At 43.4% G+C, this 20,590-nt stretch overlaps 1 protein-coding gene across 3 annotated transcripts in view; it reads right to left on the reverse strand.

Moving 5' to 3' along the window:
* Positions 1-4,567: 4,567 nt before the first annotated feature.
* LOC109899784 (equilibrative nucleoside transporter 1) overlaps positions 4,568-20,590 on the reverse strand; it is a 72,123-nt gene continuing 56,100 nt past the window's right edge. For 2 of the 3 annotated variants that reach the window (XM_020495309.2, XM_031835595.1), the window contains exons 5-13: positions 14,234-14,373; positions 13,599-13,733; positions 13,409-13,506; positions 12,407-12,491; positions 12,050-12,135; positions 11,856-11,964; positions 11,513-11,598; positions 5,962-6,161; positions 5,036-5,674 (exon numbers count right to left, since the gene is read on the reverse strand). In XM_020495309.2, coding sequence (XP_020350898.1) covers positions 5,563-5,674; positions 5,962-6,161; positions 11,513-11,598; positions 11,856-11,964; positions 12,050-12,135; positions 12,407-12,491; positions 13,409-13,506; positions 13,599-13,733; positions 14,234-14,373 — 1,051 coding nt within the window. In that variant the 3' untranslated portion in view covers positions 5,036-5,562. Of the gene's footprint in view, positions 5,675-5,961; positions 6,162-11,512; positions 11,599-11,855; positions 11,965-12,049; positions 12,136-12,406; positions 12,492-13,408; positions 13,507-13,598; positions 13,734-14,233; positions 14,374-20,590 lie in introns of all 3 variants that reach the window. The other variant, XM_020495313.2, reaches the window with a different exon arrangement.

A 20,590-nucleotide genomic window follows, 5' to 3' on the forward strand; every position in this document is an offset into this window, starting at 1 on the left:
TAGTGTCTGATTCTCAAACTACCACAACAGAGACCGCTTTGTATGAAACAGGGTGCATGTACATGTAGCCAGAGTGCATTGTCACAAGAAAAGAGCTGTCCTTGTCCAGGCTGGGACAGAGCAGATATTATGTTAGTGACACTGCTGCACAGGGAAAGGTCAGCCCTTAATGTCAGAATAGTTGTGGTCTAACAAATGAATGATGCACTTGGTTCTACAATGTTAGTTTGTCTGCAGACTGGACAATTAAGGAAGTCCAAAAACACGAAGCAATGTTCTGGCATCGACTATATTCGACATTGTTTAAACTTCAATCCCTTTCCACGTCAGTGTGGGTATGCAATACCTATTAGGGCCAAGAGAGGGAGATCAAGTCGTACGTAACAACATAATTACGGGACTGCTTCATGTTGTACAGTAACTATATGGTTGACTTTCACTACATTCAAGATGAGAAGACCGACAACATTGTGCTTTTGAAATGTTTGGATGCACACACCTGTTTAATATAATGCAAATTGGAGAAAAGGCTTAAAGCATGAACTTAATTTACCACGTCAAACACAGGCACATTACATTTTTTTTTATCATTGCAACCTGACACACGATCCAAGCAAATTCAACTTGTACCAACACGGTTTGAAAAGAACTACACAGAACAAACTAGGGCTTAACCCAATTAGTCGACTGGTCAACTGTTTGGTCTAACGAGATTGTTTTAGTTGAGCAGTAACAAATACACTGCTCAAAATAAAGGGAACACTTAAACAACACAACGTAACTCCAAGTCAATCATACTTCTGTGAAATCAAACTGTCCACATAGGAAGCAACACTGACACATTTCACATGCTGTTGTGCAGGTGGAAATTATAGGCAATTAGCAAGACACCCCCAATAAAGGAGTGGTTCTGCGGGTGGTGACCACAGACCACTTCTCAGTTCCTATGCTTCCTGGCTGATGTTTTGGTCACTTTTGAATGCTGGCTGTGCTTTCACTCTAATGGTAGCATGAGACGGAGTCTAAAACCCACACAGGTGGCTCAGGTAGGGCAGCTCATCCAGGATGGCACATCAATGCGAGCTGTGGCAAGAAGGTTTGCTGTGTCTGTCAGCGTAGTGTCCAGAGCATGGAGGCGCTACCAGGAGACAGGCCAGTACATCAGGAGACGTGGAGGTGGCCGTAGGAGGGCAACAACCCAGCAGCAGGATAGCGTACCTCCGCCTTTGTGCAAGGAGGAGCACTGCCAGAGCCCTGCAAAATGACCTCCAGCAGGCCACAAATGTGCATGTGTCTGCTCAAACGGTCAGAAACAGACTCCATGAGGGTGGTATGAGGGCCCGACCTCCACAGGTGGGGGTTGTGCTTACTACAGCCCAACACCGTGCAGGACGTTTGGCATTTGCCAGAGAACACCAAGATTGGCAAATTCGCCACTGGCGCCCTGTGCTCTTCACAGATGAAAGCAGGTTCACACTGAGCACATGTGACAGATGTGACAGTCTGGAGACGCCGTGGAGAACGTTCTGCTGCCTGCAATATCCTCCAGCATGACCAGTTTGGCGGTGGGTCAGTCATGGTGTGGGGTGGCATTTCTTTGGGGGGCCGCACAGCCCTCCATGTGCTCGCCAGAGGTAGCCTGACTGCCATTAGGTACCGAGATGAGATCCTCAGACTCCTTGTGAGACCATATGCTGGTGCGGTTGGCCCTGGGTTCCTCCTAATGCAAGACAATGCTAGACCTCATGTGGATGGAGTGTGTCAGCAGTTCCTGCAAGAGGAAGGCATTGATGCTATGGACTGGCCCGCCCGTTCCCCAGACCTGAATCCAATTGATCACATCTGGGTCATCATGTCTCGCTCCATCCACCAACGCCACGTATAGGCCACACACACTACTGAGCCTCATTTTGACTTTTTTCCCCAGGACATTACATCAAAGTTGGATCAGCCTGTAGTGTGGTTTTCCACTTTAATTTTGAGTGTGACTCCAAATCCAGACCTCCATGGGTTGATAAATTTGATTTCCATTGATAATTTGTGTGATTTTGTTGTCAGCACATTCAACTATGTAAAGAAACAAATATTTAATAAAAATATTTCATTCATTCAGATCTAGGATGTGTTATTTTAGTGTTCCCTTTATTTTTTTGAACAGTGTATATTTGTGCCCATCTCTGTGAACTAATCCATTGCGGAGGACTAGACAAAAGACAATTGATGCTTGATCTATAATGTGGTCAGAGGAGGGTTTGACGCAATTGCGAAGCCTCCTGGAGGCATGCAGGGCCAAATCAAGCACCGTACCACATCGCCATGTGCCTCCCAAATGTGACAATGCCGAGGGCTCTGTATAGGTCCGCATTAACATGATTGGTTGACGGTAGGTGGGGGCGGTACATCCATTAGAAAACACAATCCCTTAACGGCTCTACACTATTCCGCCAACCACAAGAAGTATGAATGCCCGGACTTCTGCTCAGGCGGCATCAATTTAAATTTTGAATGCAGATAGATGCACTTTTCTACTGAATGCGGCCTCTCCCGCCAATTTGTGCACATTCATTGTTTCACAACTTCGTATCAATTGTTTGCATTTGATTGTTAGTGTATATCAATTCCCCATTACAAATTACCAGTAGTACATTTACCATTAATTCCTAATCTACAATGTTTGTTATTTTGGTTATGGTCATTTCTATTAATGCATTCAATGTTATTATTCTAGTCTGTTATTGTCTGGGTGGACTAATTGTTTTCAAAGTGCACAACCTATGCTACACTTGTGAGAAACAAGTTTATTTTATTTCATTTACGAGTTTCGTTAATTTAGCCATTGTCTTTTGTTTGGGGCGCTCCTGCCAGTGTTGAATAAGGACGTGCAAGCATAGAAGTAGGCCTATAGGCTAACTGGCCTGCGTGCAAATGTGAAATGTGCCCATTTGGGGATTTTATATTTTTTCTGATTGGCTTAACACACCACCACTACTGACATGTGGAGCTTCTTAAAGTAACGTTTTCTTCACCTCAAAACAGCACGTTCATGATGTCTGTTTTAACATCCATTGAGAACTACAATAGTTACTGAATGTATTTGAAATGTTTTCCTGCCCTCTCCTTTCGTTAACCACTCAGCATGAAAGGTTAAAACGCCATGCTCCGATCCAGTGGAAACACAAGTAGTAATCAGGTAGGCCCATTTTATCAGTGCTAGACTGATTTAGGTTCCGGTAATCATTTTGGGTGCTGGTACTGTTTATAATCTATTATTTGAACAGGAGCTCAAGCAGTAAACCATTTGAGGTGCTCTGGTGGGCGCCCGCCAAAATCAAGCACTGCTTCTTATGCCATGCGCAAATGGCCAGCTGTGTCCCGATCTTACTGTCACCAGAAAATGAGGGCCCAAAATATTTTATACAATGCTGCAAGTTCGCTAGCGCAAGCTTCGTGCCTGACCCAAATTAATAGTTGATACGTTTCAGGATTTTGAAAATGAAGACGTTACTATAAAATTAAATTATTCAAGAAAATATGCATATTTAGACCATAACTGGCAAGAAAATCGGCATAGTCAGATAAATTGGCATTACACATGATAAAACTTGCTTAGAGAATAGAACAAACAGTGGTGTAAAGTACTACAGTAAAAATACTTTAAAGTACTTCAGTCTTTTTTGGGCTATCTGTACTTTACTACCTTTCTACAGAAAAATGTACTTTTGCTCCATACATTTTCCCTGACACCCAAAAGTACTCGTTACATTTTTAATGCATAGCAGGAAAGGAAAATGGCCCAATTCACGCATTTACCAAGAGAGCATCCCTAGTCATCCCTATTGCCTGTAATCTGGCGGACTCACTAAACACAGATGCTTCGTTTGTGAATTGTTTGAGTGTGCCCCTGGCTTAGAGAATTTGGCAGTACATCCAACCTGCCTCTCAACCGCAGGCCCAGGCCCACCACATCAGTTTTCTGATCAAACTGTGGGTTTGCACAACTGAAGAATTTCTGCACAAACTGTAGAAACCATCTCAGGGAAGCTCATCTGCATGCTTGTTGTCCTCACCAGGGTCTTGACTTGTCTGCAGTTCGGCATCATAACTGACTTCAGTGGGTAAATGCTCACCGGCACACTGGAGAAGTGTGCCCTTAATGGATGAATCCCAGTTAACTGTACCGGGCAACTGGCAATATGGTGTCGTGTAGGCGAACGGTTTGCTGATGTCAACGTTGTGAACAGAGTGCCCCATGGTGGCAGTGGGGTTATGGTATGGGCAGGCATAAGCTATGGACAACGAAAACAATTGCATTTTATCTGGCAATTTGAATGCAGAGAGATACCTCAATGAGATCCTGAGGCCCATTGTCGTGACATTCATCCGCCACCATCACCTCGTGTTTTAACATGATCATGCACGGCCCCATGTTGCAAGGATCTGTACACAATTCCTGGAAGCTGAAAATGTCCAAGTTCTTCCATTGCTAGCATGTTCCACTTCCCGCCAATATTCAGCAACTTCACACAGCCATTGAAGAGTGGGACAACATTTCACAGGCCACAAGAAATTAGTTGAAGTACTTTATGCAAATAATAATTGAAGTAGGCCTTAGACACTCACTGTATATAAGACAAATAAAACCCAACATTTTACCACTGATCAACTTTATACGATGGTGCTATCTGCATATCTGTATTCCCAGTTGTGAAATCCATAGATTAGGGCCTAATTAATGAATTAAAATTGACTGATTTCCTTATATGACCTGACTCAGTAAAGTCTTTGACATTTTTGCATGTTGTGTCGGTATTTTTGTTCATTGTAGTTCTGATACAAAATGTTTTGATGATGAACCCGAAAAATGGCACAAACTGACAGAACAAATGAACGGGTGAGTTTACAAAATCTCTCCTCCCCTCACGTTCACTAGCACAACACATGTAATTAGTAGCTGCATATTTGTTGTAGCTGTGCTTAAAATACCTTTACATGGCAGGGCAAAGCGCTACCATAATGAGCATTTAACACGGACGTAGACTGTTAAAACAACTTCATTGAAATGTAAAACCTATTCTAAACTAGAAGGCCCATACAACTCAATGATAACACATACTAAGACATTAGAAGCTGCACAGTTTCACAATCATTTTGCAATCCATATAAATACATGTCCTGCACCATTTACGGCTCATAGTGGCATTTTGGCCTAAGAGGTGAAATACTCCCTTGAGCTGAGAGCGCTTCTCCAGTCTTCCACCATGTTCCCTGCAGGATGAGAGACATTGTTGGCAACTAGAGCACGAGATGAGAGCAGTTACATAGGCAGCTGAACTAGATTCACTTTGCATTCTTTCAAAATGGAGAGTATTATAATTCAGTGGGAAGAGCGGAAGCACATACACTCAAGCTCTGAGGCTGGCTGCATCTGAGTGTTGTAGTGTTTCTGCCGTGTGACAGTCAACACAGCAAAGTTCACCTCCTCCTCCACCCCTCGTCCTGCACGGCGGGTAGAGGAGCAGACAGTGTTCTGAGGGGTGGGGTGGTGTTGTGGGGACTCCAGGTCTAGATAATGATTCTGAAAACAAAGGACAAGGCAGCTCCAAGAGCCAAACCCAGAGACAGGAAGAACGCCATGATGGTCCCGGCCGTCTCCGCTTCGCGTTGTGCCACTTTCCTGTATGGAAATAGGAGGAACAAAACATGACCAGGAGAAGAAAACAGGACTGTATACAAAATGATGAACCGGTGCAATGTCTTTTTCATCATGAGAAGACTGTGAAAGTACAGTGTTTCTCAACCTGTGTTACAGGAACCGGCAAGCTATGGTTCCCTTCTATGGAGTACCGCTTGCAAACTGACTATAATTAGTCAGCTTTCCAGCTGAGGAACCAGTCAGCAGTGCCGGTCCCTGATACAGAGGGTTGAGAACTCTGCTGTAGTTGTCACTGGCGATGGTCTTACTTTGGTCCGAAGCACATGCAGAGGCTGGCCAGGTATCCATTGCTGAAGGAGAAGAAGATAATGAAGACGATGTACCAGGCGTCGTGGGCGAACAGCACGGGCAGGTTGTTCCTGGGCTGGACGTTACACAGCATAAAGAGAGGAACAAAGACCACACGGAGACCCACCATGACGGGCAGGATGACGCTGTCCTTACCGGGCTGACAGGAAAGAGAGACATCGTACATCAACACATCGTACAGATGTCAACACATCGTACAGATCCACTCCAATCTTATACTGTATACCCTGTTTAAAACAGATTACTTATGAATGTGAACCCTGATCGCAATCACCTCTCTTCATACTGGATTTTGTCAACAAGAAAGTTGCTGGTCAGGTGTGTTGAAATGTCAGGTTGCTGAGGGTTTTACACACTTCCTGTGTAGCTTCAGTAATGTAAACTGAGGGGGGGACAGTAGTGCAAGGTTATGTAGCCTGAGACTGAGCCACGCCCTGGATAAGACGGGGTCTGAAACCCACACACATTCAAATGAAAAGCTTAGACAAGGAGCCTGTGAACTCAGGGAATTCAGCAGGGCCTCCAAATGAAACCTTGAGTTACAGAATTCAGAGCAGGCAGGAGAAATAAACAACACACTACAAACTCAATTAGTTACATTATAATGAGGCCTACTATATGCTTCAGCACGAAGTGAGGCTAATAAAACACAGCTGTAAAAAGGGATAGTGAAACATTTTCTCTGTGAAATCATTTAACTATTCCACCCGTGGCCAAGCTTAATTGCATTTGATTATTTCAATTGGATTGGATAGCAGTAGGGCCTGGAGAATAGAACACAACAGAGCATTGAGTGGTGTGAGGCTGACTAGGGTTCAGGGCAGGTTTTCAGATGGGCTGGAGATTAGATTAATGAGGTACTCACAGCTGGCTAAGGGATGTTCTAGGGTCAGCAATGTGTTATCAAGGCTGTATCGCAATCTAATGGTTTAGATTGTCTGGCCAAAATATGTTGAATCACGGTATAATGGTAGCCATATTGTAGTCAAAGCAATTTCCTTTAATGTAAATTAGTCAGAATCACAGGAGGTTGGTGGCACCTTAATTGGGGAGGACGGGACTGTTCTAAAGTAATCATAGGGGTCATGATGCGGAAGGGAGGGGGCGGAGGTAGAATTAAATAGAAACAGAACACCATCTAGATCACTATGGGGAAACCTCTCAGCCAATGAATGACAGACTCCAGAGCTGGGAGCTGTTACAGCCCCAGTCATGAGATCTAGTTAAAAACAGGAAGCTACTCCAAATCAATAGGGGGTCTTTAATTTCACCACTCCTCAACCACCCACCAAAACCGACTTCCTTTCAGCAGTCACACAACCTCTTCATCCTAAAACCACAAGGGCTTTTTTCCAATACAAACCACTGGCCTACACAGCAAGTGTTCTTTTCCAAACCAGATTTTTCACAGAATTCTGATTGATAATACATTTAATTTGTAAAAAGCTTCTCACACACAAGGCGCAAATATAAAATAATCCAAAACAGACAACAAACAAAGATATATACCAGGTGACATCAGATCCAGAGGACATGAACAGAATTAGCAGAATTAGCAACTGCATGGTCTTGAGCTGTGCCATAAAAGGATGACAGTCCTACTAGTGTCTGGAAGTGCATTCCACAGCCGCGGAACAGCGCAACGGATAGCACTGGAGTGATGTGCTCGTGGGGGGTATGGGTGAGGACACGTGCACCACAGTTCTGGAAATATTGTGTCCTGTTTCAGAGCTTGGCAGATGCGCCAACAAACAGGCCGTTACAATAGTCCAGACGGGATTAAATAAAGGCGTGGATGAGTCGCTCAGATGCAGGATGTAATCCCATAGGTCGTAACCTGGCAATGTTCCGTAGATGAAAAATTTTGACTTTGGTCACACTCTTAATATCAGCCTCAAACGAGAGCCGACTGTCAAATATCACACCCAGGTTGCGGACCTCACTGGAGGGGAGGACCTTGACACCATGCCAAAGCAGCAGCTACTCTTCCTGGGGTCCAGCTAAATTAAGGCAGGTTATACCATTTTAAAACATTACAATACATTCCCAGATTTCACAATACACTGTGCCCTCAGGCCCCTACTCCACCACTACCACATATCTACAGTACTAAATCCATATGTATGTATAGTGTGTATGTGCCAATGCTTGTGTTGCGTCCCAGTCCCCGCTGTTCCATAAGGTGTTTTTTTAATCTGTTATTTTAAATCAAATTTTACTGCTTGCGTCAGTTACTTGATGTGGAATAGAGTTCCATGTAGTCATGGCTCTATGTAGTACTGTGTGCCTCCCATAGTCTGTTCTGGACTAGGGGGCTGTGAAAAGACCTCTTGTGGCATGTCTTGTAGGGTATGCATGGGTGTCCGAGCTGTGTGCCAGTAGTTTAGACAGACAGCTCGGTGCATTCAACATGTCAATACCTCTCATAAATAAAAGTAGTGATGAAGTCAATCTCTCCTCCACTTTCAGCCAGGAGAGATTGACATGCATATTATTAATATTAGCTCTCTGTGTACATCCAAGGGCCAGCCGTACTGCCCTGGTCTGTGCCAATTGCAATTTTCATGAGTCCTTTTTTGTGGCCCCTGACTACAAGACTGAACAGTAGTCAAGGTGTGACAAAACTAGGGCCTATATGACCTGCCTTGTTGATAAGAAGGCAGAGCATCGCTTTATTATAGATAAATCTGGCATGGGTCCTGAGATCCTCAAAAGGTTCTACAGCTGCAACACGGAGATGCACTGGTTGCATCACTACCCGGTACGGCAATTGCTCGGCCTCTGACCGCAAGGCACTACAGAGGGTAGTGCGTACGGCCCAGTACATCACTGGGGCTAAGCTGCCTGCCATCCAGGACCTCTACACCAGGCGGTGTCAGAGGAAGGCCCTAAAAATTGTCAAAGACCCCAGCCACAGACTGTTCTCTCTACTACCGCATGGCAAGCGGTGCCGGAGTGCCAAGTCTAGGACAAAATGGCTTCTCAACAGTTTTTACCCCCAAGCCATAAGACTCCTGAACATGTAATCAAATAGCTACCCGGACTATTTGCATTGTGTGCCACCCCCCAACCCCCTATTTTTATACTGCTGCTACTCTCTGTTTATCATATATGCATAGTCACTTTAACCATATCTACATACTACCTCAGTCAGCCTGACTAACCGGTGTCTGTATGTAGCCTCGCTACTTTTATAGCCTCGCTACTGTATATAGCCTGTCTTTTTACTGTTGTTTTATTTCTTTACCTACCTTTTGTTCACCTAATACCTTTTTTTGCACTATTGGTTAGAGCCTGTAAGTAAGCATTTCACTGTAAGGTCTACCTACGCCTGTTGTATTCGGCGCACGTGACAAATACACTTTGATTTAATTTATCCCCATCTTAGCTACTACTGCATCAATATGTTTTGACCATGACAGTTTACAAATTAGTGTTACCCAAGTAGTTTAGTCATCTCAACTTGCTCAATTTCCACATGATTTATTACAAGATTTAGTTGAGGTCTAGGGTTTTGAGTTGAGGTTTAGGTTTAGTGAGTGTTTTGTTCTAAATACAATGCTTTTAGTTTTAGAAATATTTAGGGCTAACTTATTCCTTGCCACCCACTCTAAAACTAACTGTAGCTCTTTGCTGAGTGTTGCTGTCATTTCAGTCTCTGTAGTAGCTGACGTGTATAGTGTTGAGTCATCCGCATACATAGAAACTCTGGCTTTACTCAAAGTCAGTGGCATGTCGTTAGTAAAAATTGAAAAAAGCAAGGGGCCTAAACAGCTACCCTGGGGAATTCCTGATTCTAACTGGAATATATTAGATCGGCTTCCATTAAAGAACACTGTGTTCTGTTAGACAAATAACTCTTTATCCACATTATAGCAGCCATAAAACATACGTTTTTCCAGCAGTAGACTATGATCGATAATATCAAAAGCTGCACTGAAGTCTAACAAGACAGCCCCCACAATCATTTTATCATCAATTTTTCTCAGCCAATCATCAGTCATTTGTGTATGTGCTGTGCTTGTTGAGTGTCCTTCCCTATAACCATGCTGAAATTCTGTTGTCAATTTGTTTACTGTAAAATAGCATTGCATCTGGTCAAACACGGGGCGGCAGGGTAGCCTAGTGGTTAGAGCGTTGGACTAGTAACCAGAAGGTTGCGAGTTCAAACCCCCGAGCTGACAAGGTACAAATCTGTCGTTCTGCCCCTGAACAGGCAGTTAACCCACTGTTCCCAGGCCGTCATTGAAAATAAGAATTTGTTCTTAACTGACTTGCCTGGTTAAATACAGGTAAAAAAAAAAAGTTTACTAAGTTTACTAAGGGTTGGTAACAGGCTGATTACTTGCTGAAATAGCCAAAGGGGGCTTTACTATTCTTGGGTAGCGGAATGACTTTACCTGAGAGCACACATTCTCTAGTAGGCTTAAATTGAAGATGTGGCAAATAAGGAGTGGCAATATCATCTGCTATTATCCTCAGTAATTTTCCATCTAGATTGTCAGACCCTGGTGGCTTGTCATTGTTGATAGACAACAATCATTTTTTCACCTCTTCCACACTGACTTTACACTGACTTTGTAGTGGCATTGGCAATGTCAGTGCTTGTGGAAACAGAGCTTTTTATGTTGTCAGCATAAAAGCGAAAGCCCTGTCTGTTTCCTCAAGATGTTTCCCAGTGGCAGCATTCAGATATAAAACATTAGTAGCCCGAGGACAGAGCCTTGAGGGACTCCCTGTCAGACCACAACTGTCTGACCTACTAGGATGGCTACAAACTAGTAGCGATCAGTGAGATAGGACCTGAACCAGTCCAGGACAGTGTCTGACAGGCCCCAGGAGCTTCTCCAATGCGGTCCAGCAGGATGGGGTGGCTGACCCTGTTGAATACTACACAGGTCCAGCAGTGTGAGGATGCTGGCAGCCCCAGAGGCAGTATTCATGAGGAGTTTATTGATGACCCTTACGGAGTTTATTGATGACCCTTACCAGGGCAGTCTCGGTGCTGTGTCTAGCTCTGTAAATCCGACTGTACGGGTGTCTCAGCATGATTTCACTCATACTCCCCAACAAGGTTTCCAACTATAATTCCATTCTATTCACTTTGATGGTGTGTGGGGGAGGGGTTACAACCCCTATAACGTCATGTAATCACCAGGCAGTAATCTGGATCAGATTTGGATTAACATTTTTGAGAAGTTAAGGTATTTTTAAACAAAAGTGTTATGTCATTGTATGTTATACTGTTGTATGGGAATCATTAGCCTATCCTTCTCCTCTCCCTTTTAGATTGATGAGATGCCAAGACATTCTGATCTATGGTCCAGTGAAACGTCAAAGAAGTTGGCCAAGGGGAACAATTGGTCAGGCCAGGGGGAACCATTTTAAGGGAGCACAGATGTTGAGTAGGAATCTACACCAACAAGCCTTTGTCTGTTTGAGACAGTGTCAGTGGAACTAGTGCTCAGGGCCTCAAGACTCAAGACTCACCCACATACACACAGCCGTCAGACTCCTTCCTGCCCAGTCCATCACGTTGAAGAGCAGGAAACACGACACAGGGATGAAGTATGTATCTGTGGCGACAAAAGGACAATAAACCGCATGGTGAATAACAAGTCCACAGACTTAAAATCAATACTGGAACCTATTTGAGCAAATTCGCAAGGGCAGATGTTTGGCATTGTCCTTGCTAGTTTTTTTTATATAGAGGATGAATGCTATGAGCCTGTATGCTGGTCACTCTCTTCACACACCATTTATACAGCAAAACACAGGTGAATAAAGACTTGTGTAATCATTTACAACATAAACGCTCCCTCAGCACACTCACCCCAGGCACCTCCATCGGCAATGGTGGATCTGACATCAACTGTGACTGCAGGAAAAGTTCCGATGGTGATGGTGAACACGAAGCACACAGAGAGGGCCATTACCCAGATCTACAAACACAGGACAAAATAAGTCCAACATAAGTGGGTGGTTTTAGGCCCCCCCACCAATATTATCTTTGTGCAGGTCCCTTGCCTGTTTAAAGATGGCAAACACAGATATCGTGGGCTTGGCTTCCTCCTCTGTCAGACTGACCACTGGCCTCTTCTCTGCTGGGCTGTCTGTCACACAACGCAAAAGTCTGTATGATTCCTCACATCCTCTTTTGTTGTTAGCGTTACACAGATAGAGATGCAAAATAATCTAATTTAAAGAAGAACTGAGAATTTAATCAAGAAACATACATAAACAAGCAAACTATAGTTATACTATAATCCAGCGAGCCCTGGGCTGAGTACACTACTACACACAAAAAGGAGAAACACATTTCTCAATGGCTTCAGGTTTTATAAGCCGCGTCTTGTTACATGTCATTCCAGCTGCTGACTGTACCTTTTTTCAATAGGTTCATCTTGTTCTCCTCATCCCCGCCGGCTGGCTTGGATCCATTACTTTCCAGGTAGTACTGGAAAAACTCCTGCGAGGTAGGGAGAGACTTTAAGACAATTCAGCACATTTGCCAACCCACATGATTTATTTCTCCTTATACCAGGTACGTTGACTGATAACATAGTTTTTTTTTTACAGCAACAACCTGGGGAACAGTTACAGGGGGAGGAGAGGGGATGAAATGAGCCAATTGGAAGCCAGGTGGCTATGATGGTATGAGTGCCAGATTGGAAATGTAACCAGGACACCGGGGTTAACATCCCTACATATTATTATTATCAGGTTACTGAATCTGTCCATATAGCTGAGTAGGAGGACACATTATGGATACAGGCCAGGGGGCTTTATAGTGCTACACCCTGCTAACGACTTCCCTCAGATAACCTTGTTGAGCCAATGACGACTTCCCTCAGATAACCTTGTTGAGCCAATGACGACTTCCCTCGATAACCTTGTTGAGCCAATGACGACTTCCCGGACAAAGTATTTTGAGATCAGAGCATCCCATTAGGAAGACCAGATCAGTAGGGGTCAATGTTCTGTGTAGATTAGAGCAGCTATTCTAAACTGGTGGGTCGCAACCCAAATGGTTTTGAATGGGTCGCAAGTTTTTTTTTAAATACTTAAACAACTAAAACCAGGTAGAAAGTGTGTAGAAATCATAATGATTTTATATTTTAACCTCATCTATATTTCTTGTGGTCTCAAACCAGTGAGCTTAACATTCTTCATCAAGGACTGAAAATGAAAGGTGAGACTTGTTCCCTTGTCATATAATTGGTACATTTACTAGCATTAACCACAGTTTTCCAGATTGGAAAAAAATATATTAAAAAATCAACATGTGAATATTGGATTGAGGCAGACAACTTGGTTCAATTTGGGTCCCAAGGACAAAATCAGTTGAGAGCCACTGGATTAGAGTGTGTTAGTTGGAGGTTTTACCATACTGGGCAGAGCGAGGTAGGACAGGATGGCCAGGAAGATGACCACGCACGCAGTGATGAAGTAGCCAAAGGCACTGTCCTGCAGGGCTGAGCCACCTACACACAGAACACAGGATCATGACCAGGAAGTGCTTACTATCCTCATCCTGGAATAGAAGTTATGGACCTGCTGCGAGTGTTAGACATACTGGCCAGGGCACAGATCATGGAGAAGGCAGCGAAGGTTCCAGCGAGACCCTGTCCACTCATGATAGGTGCGGTGTAGGAGGCCGGCAGCATTGCAGCCAGGCCAAACAGACTGCCTTGCAGCACTGCCCCAAACGCTGGGTAGAGAGAGAGAGGGGGGAGAAAATTAAGTCAATTTAGAGAGAGAATGAGGGAATGTAGATGTTGGATAGAGGGAGTAATACATTTGAAGGCAAGAAAGGGAAAAAAACTTTATTGGAAGAAAAGGTAATGATATACTCAAAAGAGGAAGATCAAGAGAGGTAGGGTTGGCACATCACAGAGACATAAAGCAAAAACAAATGAGAACATCACAAGGGTTGTTTTACATAAAACATTATTTCATTCACCCCCCTTCCTCGTATACACAGTATTCACCCAGTCCTCCCCTCTGGCAGAACCTAAACAGCCGGAGAAGCTGCTCCTCATCAGGCATCAGGATCAAACCAACAGGAGAGCAAAATGGGGGTGAGCGTATCCTGTTTTACATCCCATTTTAAACAAGCCAACTCCATAGCAGATGGTGTGAGTGGTGAATGAGTTGTGTGTGTGTGAGAGCTTGGTGTGTTAGGTATGAGGTAGGTTGGGGTCCACTTACAATTGATGCAGATGATTTTGATGATGGTGAGAGAGAAGAAGGGGAGAGGGCCCATGTCCACTTTGACCAGCACCGCCGTCAACAGAAACACCACCAGGATCACAGACAGGCAGCCGGCGATACGCCAATTCTGAGGAATCCTGGGGGAGAGGTGAGGGAAGAGTGAGAAAGGAGGATAAAAACAGATGACATTCCTACGACTATTTAGACCGAAGTGGAGGTCACCGATGGACGACTAGGGCTGGGAATCCCCAGGGACCACACAATACTTTGGTTCCAAAACGATATGCATTGCGATTCTCACAATTCTATGTATTGTGATTCAATACTGATTTTATTGCTATTCAATGTTCCAAACATATTGCTCACCATATGTCTGCTGTAGAGGGACAAGAGAGATCCATGAGAAAACGAGTTTTGATCAGTCATGGAAATAAGTGCTGAAAACAAATTGGCTCCCTATTTAAAAAGAAGAGAACAAGCTATGAAGGAAAAATAGTGGAGTTTTGGTGCAGGAACAGCCAACTAGCGCAAAAATAATGTTGCGATTTTGTCAAAACGATACATTACTCAGGGTTGAAATGAGAGGGAGGATTACAGGTCTTTTCCTGGATCAAAATGGGGATTAGGTGGTGGGCGTGGAGCGGCGTGGCCAATGTTGCAGTCGCAGACCAACATTTTGAGGCCCTTCTGTTGGCCCCAGTGACAAAATGATGCAGTTTAAAAGCACATTTTCTGCAATTCTACACATCTTGCCATGGGGCTAGGGTTGGCGACCCCTATTGGCAAACCCCCCACCTCCAAACATTAAAAAAAAGAATCACAAAAAGCAAGACGGCTAAAAAAGGACCGCTAGCATGAGCTTGTTGGAGCTGTGGCACAAAATCAGTGTGTGTGTGTATATGGTGCGTTTGTCCGATGCGCCAGAAATCATTTTGGCCCCAGCTGCAGAGCATGCAACTCTGCTGTCCCAAGAACTGGATAATTATTCAATGATTTGCATTTTTGCCTAATCTTCCTCTCTTTTTAGACCTAGGCTTTTATACGTTGCATGTAGGTTCTAGAAATGGCTAATAATAGGCTATGGAAATAGGCCTACTGTACACTGTTTCTTTCATAAGCTTTGCTCAGCTGTAAGTTCTCTTTGGACTTTTCCCATATTGATATTGTTTGCTCAATTTGTGATATTGTTTGACAATATTGGTCATTTAAAATAAAGCTGATGGAAAATCACCTAGAGACTGACTTTCACAATTGCTCCCATTTGAAAACTGCAACTTTAGGACAATAAACACTATTAGAATAGCGAATTTGGGAAACACTTCAACTTGTCTTCATGCTTTTGACAGAATATTTTAAATTGGTATGATTTGTTTTTTGATTCGCAGCAAGGAGGATGCATGAATAATTTATTTTAGACTGAGCTTTGCTCAACTGGCTTTTTAAAACTACTAATTCGTTTTTTCTATTTTGCTAATGTTTGTTCTACCTTGCTCATTATTGTCAAACTTTGCTTTTGTCAAAGAATCCTCAATTTGCAGCAATTACAGTCTTGCAGACCTTTGGCATTCTAGTTGTCAATTTGTTGAGGTAATCTGAAGAGATTTCACCCTATGCTTCCTGAAGCACCTCCCACAAATTGGATTGATGGGCATTTCTTACGTACCACACGGTCAAGCTGCTCCCACAACTGCTCAATAGGGTTGAGACCCGGTGACTGTGCTGGCCACTCCACTATAGACAGAATACCATCTGACTGCTTCTTCTCTAAATAGTTTTTGCATAGTTTGGAACTGTGCTTTGGGTCATTGTCCTGTTGTCAGAGGAAATTAGCTCCAATTAAGCGCCGTCCACAGGGTATGGCATGGCATTGCAAAATGGAGTGATAGCCTTCCATCTTCAAGATCCCTTTTACCCTGTACATACAGTGGGGAGAACAAGTATTTGATAACCTGCAAAATCGGCAGTGTTTCCCACTTACAAAGCATGTAGAGGTCTGTAATTTTTATCATAGGTACACTTCAACTGTGAGAGACGGAATCTAAAACAAAAATCCAGAAAATCATTAATTATTAATTTGCATTTCATTGCATGACATAAGTATTTGATCACCTACCAACCAGTAAGAATTCCAGCTCTCACAGACCTGTTAGTTTTTCTTTAAGAAGCCCTCCTGTTCTTCACTCATTACCTGTATTATCTGCACCGATTTGAACTCGTTACCTGTATAAAAGACACCTGTCCACAGACTCAAACAGACTCCAACCTCTCCACAATGACGAAGACCAGAGAGCTGTGTAAGGACATCAGGGATAAAATTGTAGACCTGCACAAGGCTGGGATGGGCTACAGAACAATAGGCAAGCAGCTTGGTGAGAAGGCAACAACTGTTGGCGCAATTATTAGAAAATGGAAGAAGGTCAAGTTGACGGTCAATCACCCTCGGTCTGGGGCTCCATGCAAGATATCACCTCGTGGGACATCAATGATCATGAGGAAGGTGAGGGATCAGCCCAGAACTATACGGCAGGACCTGGTCAATGACCTGAAGAGAGCTGGGACCACAGTCTCAAAGAAAGCTATTAGTAACACACTACGCCGTCATGGATTAAAATCCTGCAGCGCACGCAAGGTCCCCCTGCTCAAGCCAGCGCATGTCCAGGCCCGTCTGAAGTTTGCCAATGACCATCTGGATGATCCAGAGGTGGAATGGGAGAAGGTCATGTGGTCTGATGAGACAAAAATAGACAAACTCGCCGTGTTTGGAGGAAGAAGGATGAGTACAACCACAAGAACACCATCACAACCGTGAAGCATGGAGGTGGAAACGTCATTCTTTGGCGATGCTTTTCTGCAAAGGGGACAGGACGACTGCACCGTATTGAGGGGAGGATGGATGGGGCCATGTATCGCAAGATCTTGGCCAACAACCTCCTTCCCTCAGTAAGAGAATTGAAGATGGGTCGTGGCTAGGTCTTCCAGCATGACAACGACCCGAAACACACAGCCAGGGCAACTAAGGAGTGGCTCCGTAAGAAGCAGCTCAATGTCCTGGAGTGGCCTAGCCAGTCTCCAGACCTGAACCCAATAGAAAATATTTGGAGGGAGCTGAAAGTCCGTATTGCCCAGCGACAGCCCCAAAACCTGAATGATCTGTAGAATGTCTGTATGGAGGAGTGGGCCAAAATTGCTGCAGTGTGTGCAAACCTGGTCAAGAACTACAGGAAACGTATGATCTCTGTAATTGCAAACAAAGGTTTCTGTACCAAATATTAAGTTCTGCTTTTCTGATGTATCAAACACTTATGTCATGCAATAAAATGCAAAATATTGACTTAAAAATCATCCAATGTGATTTTCTGGATTTTTGTTTTAGATTCTGTCTCTCACAGTTGAAATGTACCTATGATAAACAATTACAGACCTCTACATGCTTTGTAAGTAGGAAAACCTGCAAAATCGGCAGTGTATCAAATACTTGTTCTCACCACTGTATCTCCCACTTTACCACCACCAATGCACCCCTGGACCATCACATTGCCTCCACCATGCTTGACAGATGGCTTCAAGCACTCCTCCAGCATCTTTACATTTTTCTGTGTCTTACGAATATTCTTCTTTGTGATCTGAACACCTCAAACTTAACACTTATTTCTAATCATCCCCACCATCTAGTGTTTGTTCTTTTGCCCATCTTAATCTTTTATTTTATGGGCCAGTCTGAGATATGGCTTTATCTTTGCAACTCTGCCTAGAAGGCCAGCATCCCAGAGTCGCCTCTTCACTGTTGATGTTGAGACTGGTGTTTTGCAGGCACTATTTAATGAAGCTGCCAGTTGAGGACTTGTGAGGCATCTGTTTCTCAGACTAGACACTCTAATGTACTTTTCCTTTTGCTCAGCTGTGCACCGGGGCCTCCCACTCCTCTTTCTATTCTGGTTAGAGACAGTTTGCTCTGTTCTGTGAAGGGAGTAGTACACAGCATTGTACCAGATCTTCAGTTTCTTTGCCATTTCTCGCATGGAATAGCCTTCATTTCTCAGAATAAGAATAGACTGACGAGTTTCGGGAGAAAGTTATTTGTTTTTTGCCATTTTGAGCCTGTATTCGAACCCACAAATGCTGATGCTCCAAATACTCAACTAGTCCAAAGAAGGCCAGTTTTTCAACTGTGCTAACATAATTGCAAAAGGGATTTCTAATGATCAATTAGCTTTTTACTGATAAACTGATAAAACTAGATTAGCTAACACAACATGACATTAGAACACAGGAGTGATGGTACAGACATTACCAGCCAAAAGTTCAGACACCTAGTCATTCCACGTTTTTTCTTGAAAACTATGAAATAACCCATATGGAATCATGTAGTAACCAAAAGTGTTAAACAAATCAAAATATATTTAAATTTGAGATTCTTCAAAGTAGCCACCCCTTGCCTTGATGACAGCTTTGCACACACTTGGCATTCTCTCAACCAGCTTCATGAGGTATTCACCTGCAATGCATTTCAATTAACAGGTGTGCCTTGTTAAAAGAACATTTGTGGAATTTCTTTCCTTCTTAATGTGTTTGAGCCAATTAGTTGTGTTGTGACAAGGTAGGGGTGGTATACAGAAGATATCCCTATTTGATAAAAGACCAAGTCCATATTATGGCAAGAACAGCTCAAATAAGCAAAGAGAAACATCCATTACTTTAAGACATGAAGGTCAGTCAATCCGTAACATCCGCAAAAACCATCAAGCGCTATGATGAAACTGGCTCTCATGAGGACCGCCACAGGAAAGGAAGACCCAGAGTTACCTCTGCTGCAGATGATGTTTATTAGAGTTACCAGCCTCAGAAATTGCAGACCAAATAAATGATTCAGAGTTCATGTAACACATCTCAACATCAACTTTTCAGAGGAGACTGCCACTTCGACCATGAAGGCTTGAATCATGCAAAGAAACCACTACTAAAAGGACACCAATAATAAGAAGAGACTTGCTTGGGCCAAGAAACACAGGCAATGGACATTAAACTGATGGAAATCTGTGATTTTTGGTACCAACCGCCATGTCTTTGTGAGACACAGAGTAGGTGAACGGATCCCTGCATGTGTAGTTCCCACCATGAAGCATGGAGGAGGTATGATGGTGCTTTGCTGGTGACACTGTCTGATTGATTTAGAATTCAAGGCATACTTAACCAGCATGGCTACCACAGCATTCTGCAGCGATACGCCATCCCATTTGGTTTGCACTTAGGACTATTATTTGTTTTTCCACCGGACAATGACCCAACAAATCAAAATCAAATCAAATGTATTTCTATAGCCCTTCGTACAGCTGATATCTCAAAGTGCTGTACAGAAACCCAGCCTAAAACCACAAACAGCAAGCAATGCAGGTGTAGAAGTACAGTGGCTAGGAAAAACTCCCTAGAAAGGCCAAAACCTAGGAAGAAACCTAGAGAGGAACCAGGCTATGTGGGGTGGCCAGTCCTCTTCTGGCTGTGCCGGGTAGAGATTATAACAGAACATGGCCAAGATGTTCAAAGATGTTTAAGATGTTCAACACAGCTCCATGCTGTGTAAGGGCTATTTGACCATGAAGGAGAGTGATTGAGTGATTCATCAGATGACCTGGAATCCACAATCACCCGACCTCAACCCAATTAAGATGGTTTGGGATGGGTTGGACCGCAGAGTGAAGGAAAAGCAGACTGTTGGAAAAGCATTCCAGGTGAAGCTGGTTGAGAGAATGCCAAGAGTGTACAAAGATATCATCATGGCTAATTTGAAGAATCTCAAATATATTTTGATTTGTTTAACAATTTTTTGGTTACTACATGATTCCATATGTGTTATTTCATAGTTTTGATGTCATCACTATTATTCTACAATGTAGAAAATAGTCAAATAAAGAAAAATCCTTGAATGAGTAGGTGTGTCCAAACTTTTGACTGGTACTGTATATAGGTCCATTATATTTTCCACATACTATATATGGTTTTTGTGATTTTAAGATAATACTGAACCTTTTACACCCCCAAAATGATACTGTTTGGACATAAGCTCTGCCGCCAAATACTTTGGCGGCCCATACAAGACTTTTCATGCAGACAAAAACCTTGATTAGCAGAGATAAGTTAGGTTTACATGAGGCACCATTCAGGGTTAGGGTGAGAACTATGGTTGTTTAGGGGACTGTGAGGAAAATGCATTGAGTAAGGATAAGGGGACATGTAAACAGGCAGGGATTGAGGATAAGAGTGGGGTATCAATTCAATGTGCTTTTAAGATGAATGAGGTGTGGTTTGAAGTGAGTCCTGGGTTTCCTAGAGGTTACAGTAGGCTATAGTGACCATTAG

This window comes from Oncorhynchus kisutch, linkage group LG11 (genome assembly GCF_002021735.2).
Source record: "Oncorhynchus kisutch isolate 150728-3 linkage group LG11, Okis_V2, whole genome shotgun sequence".
Taxonomy (NCBI): Eukaryota; Metazoa; Chordata; class Actinopteri; order Salmoniformes; family Salmonidae; genus Oncorhynchus; species Oncorhynchus kisutch.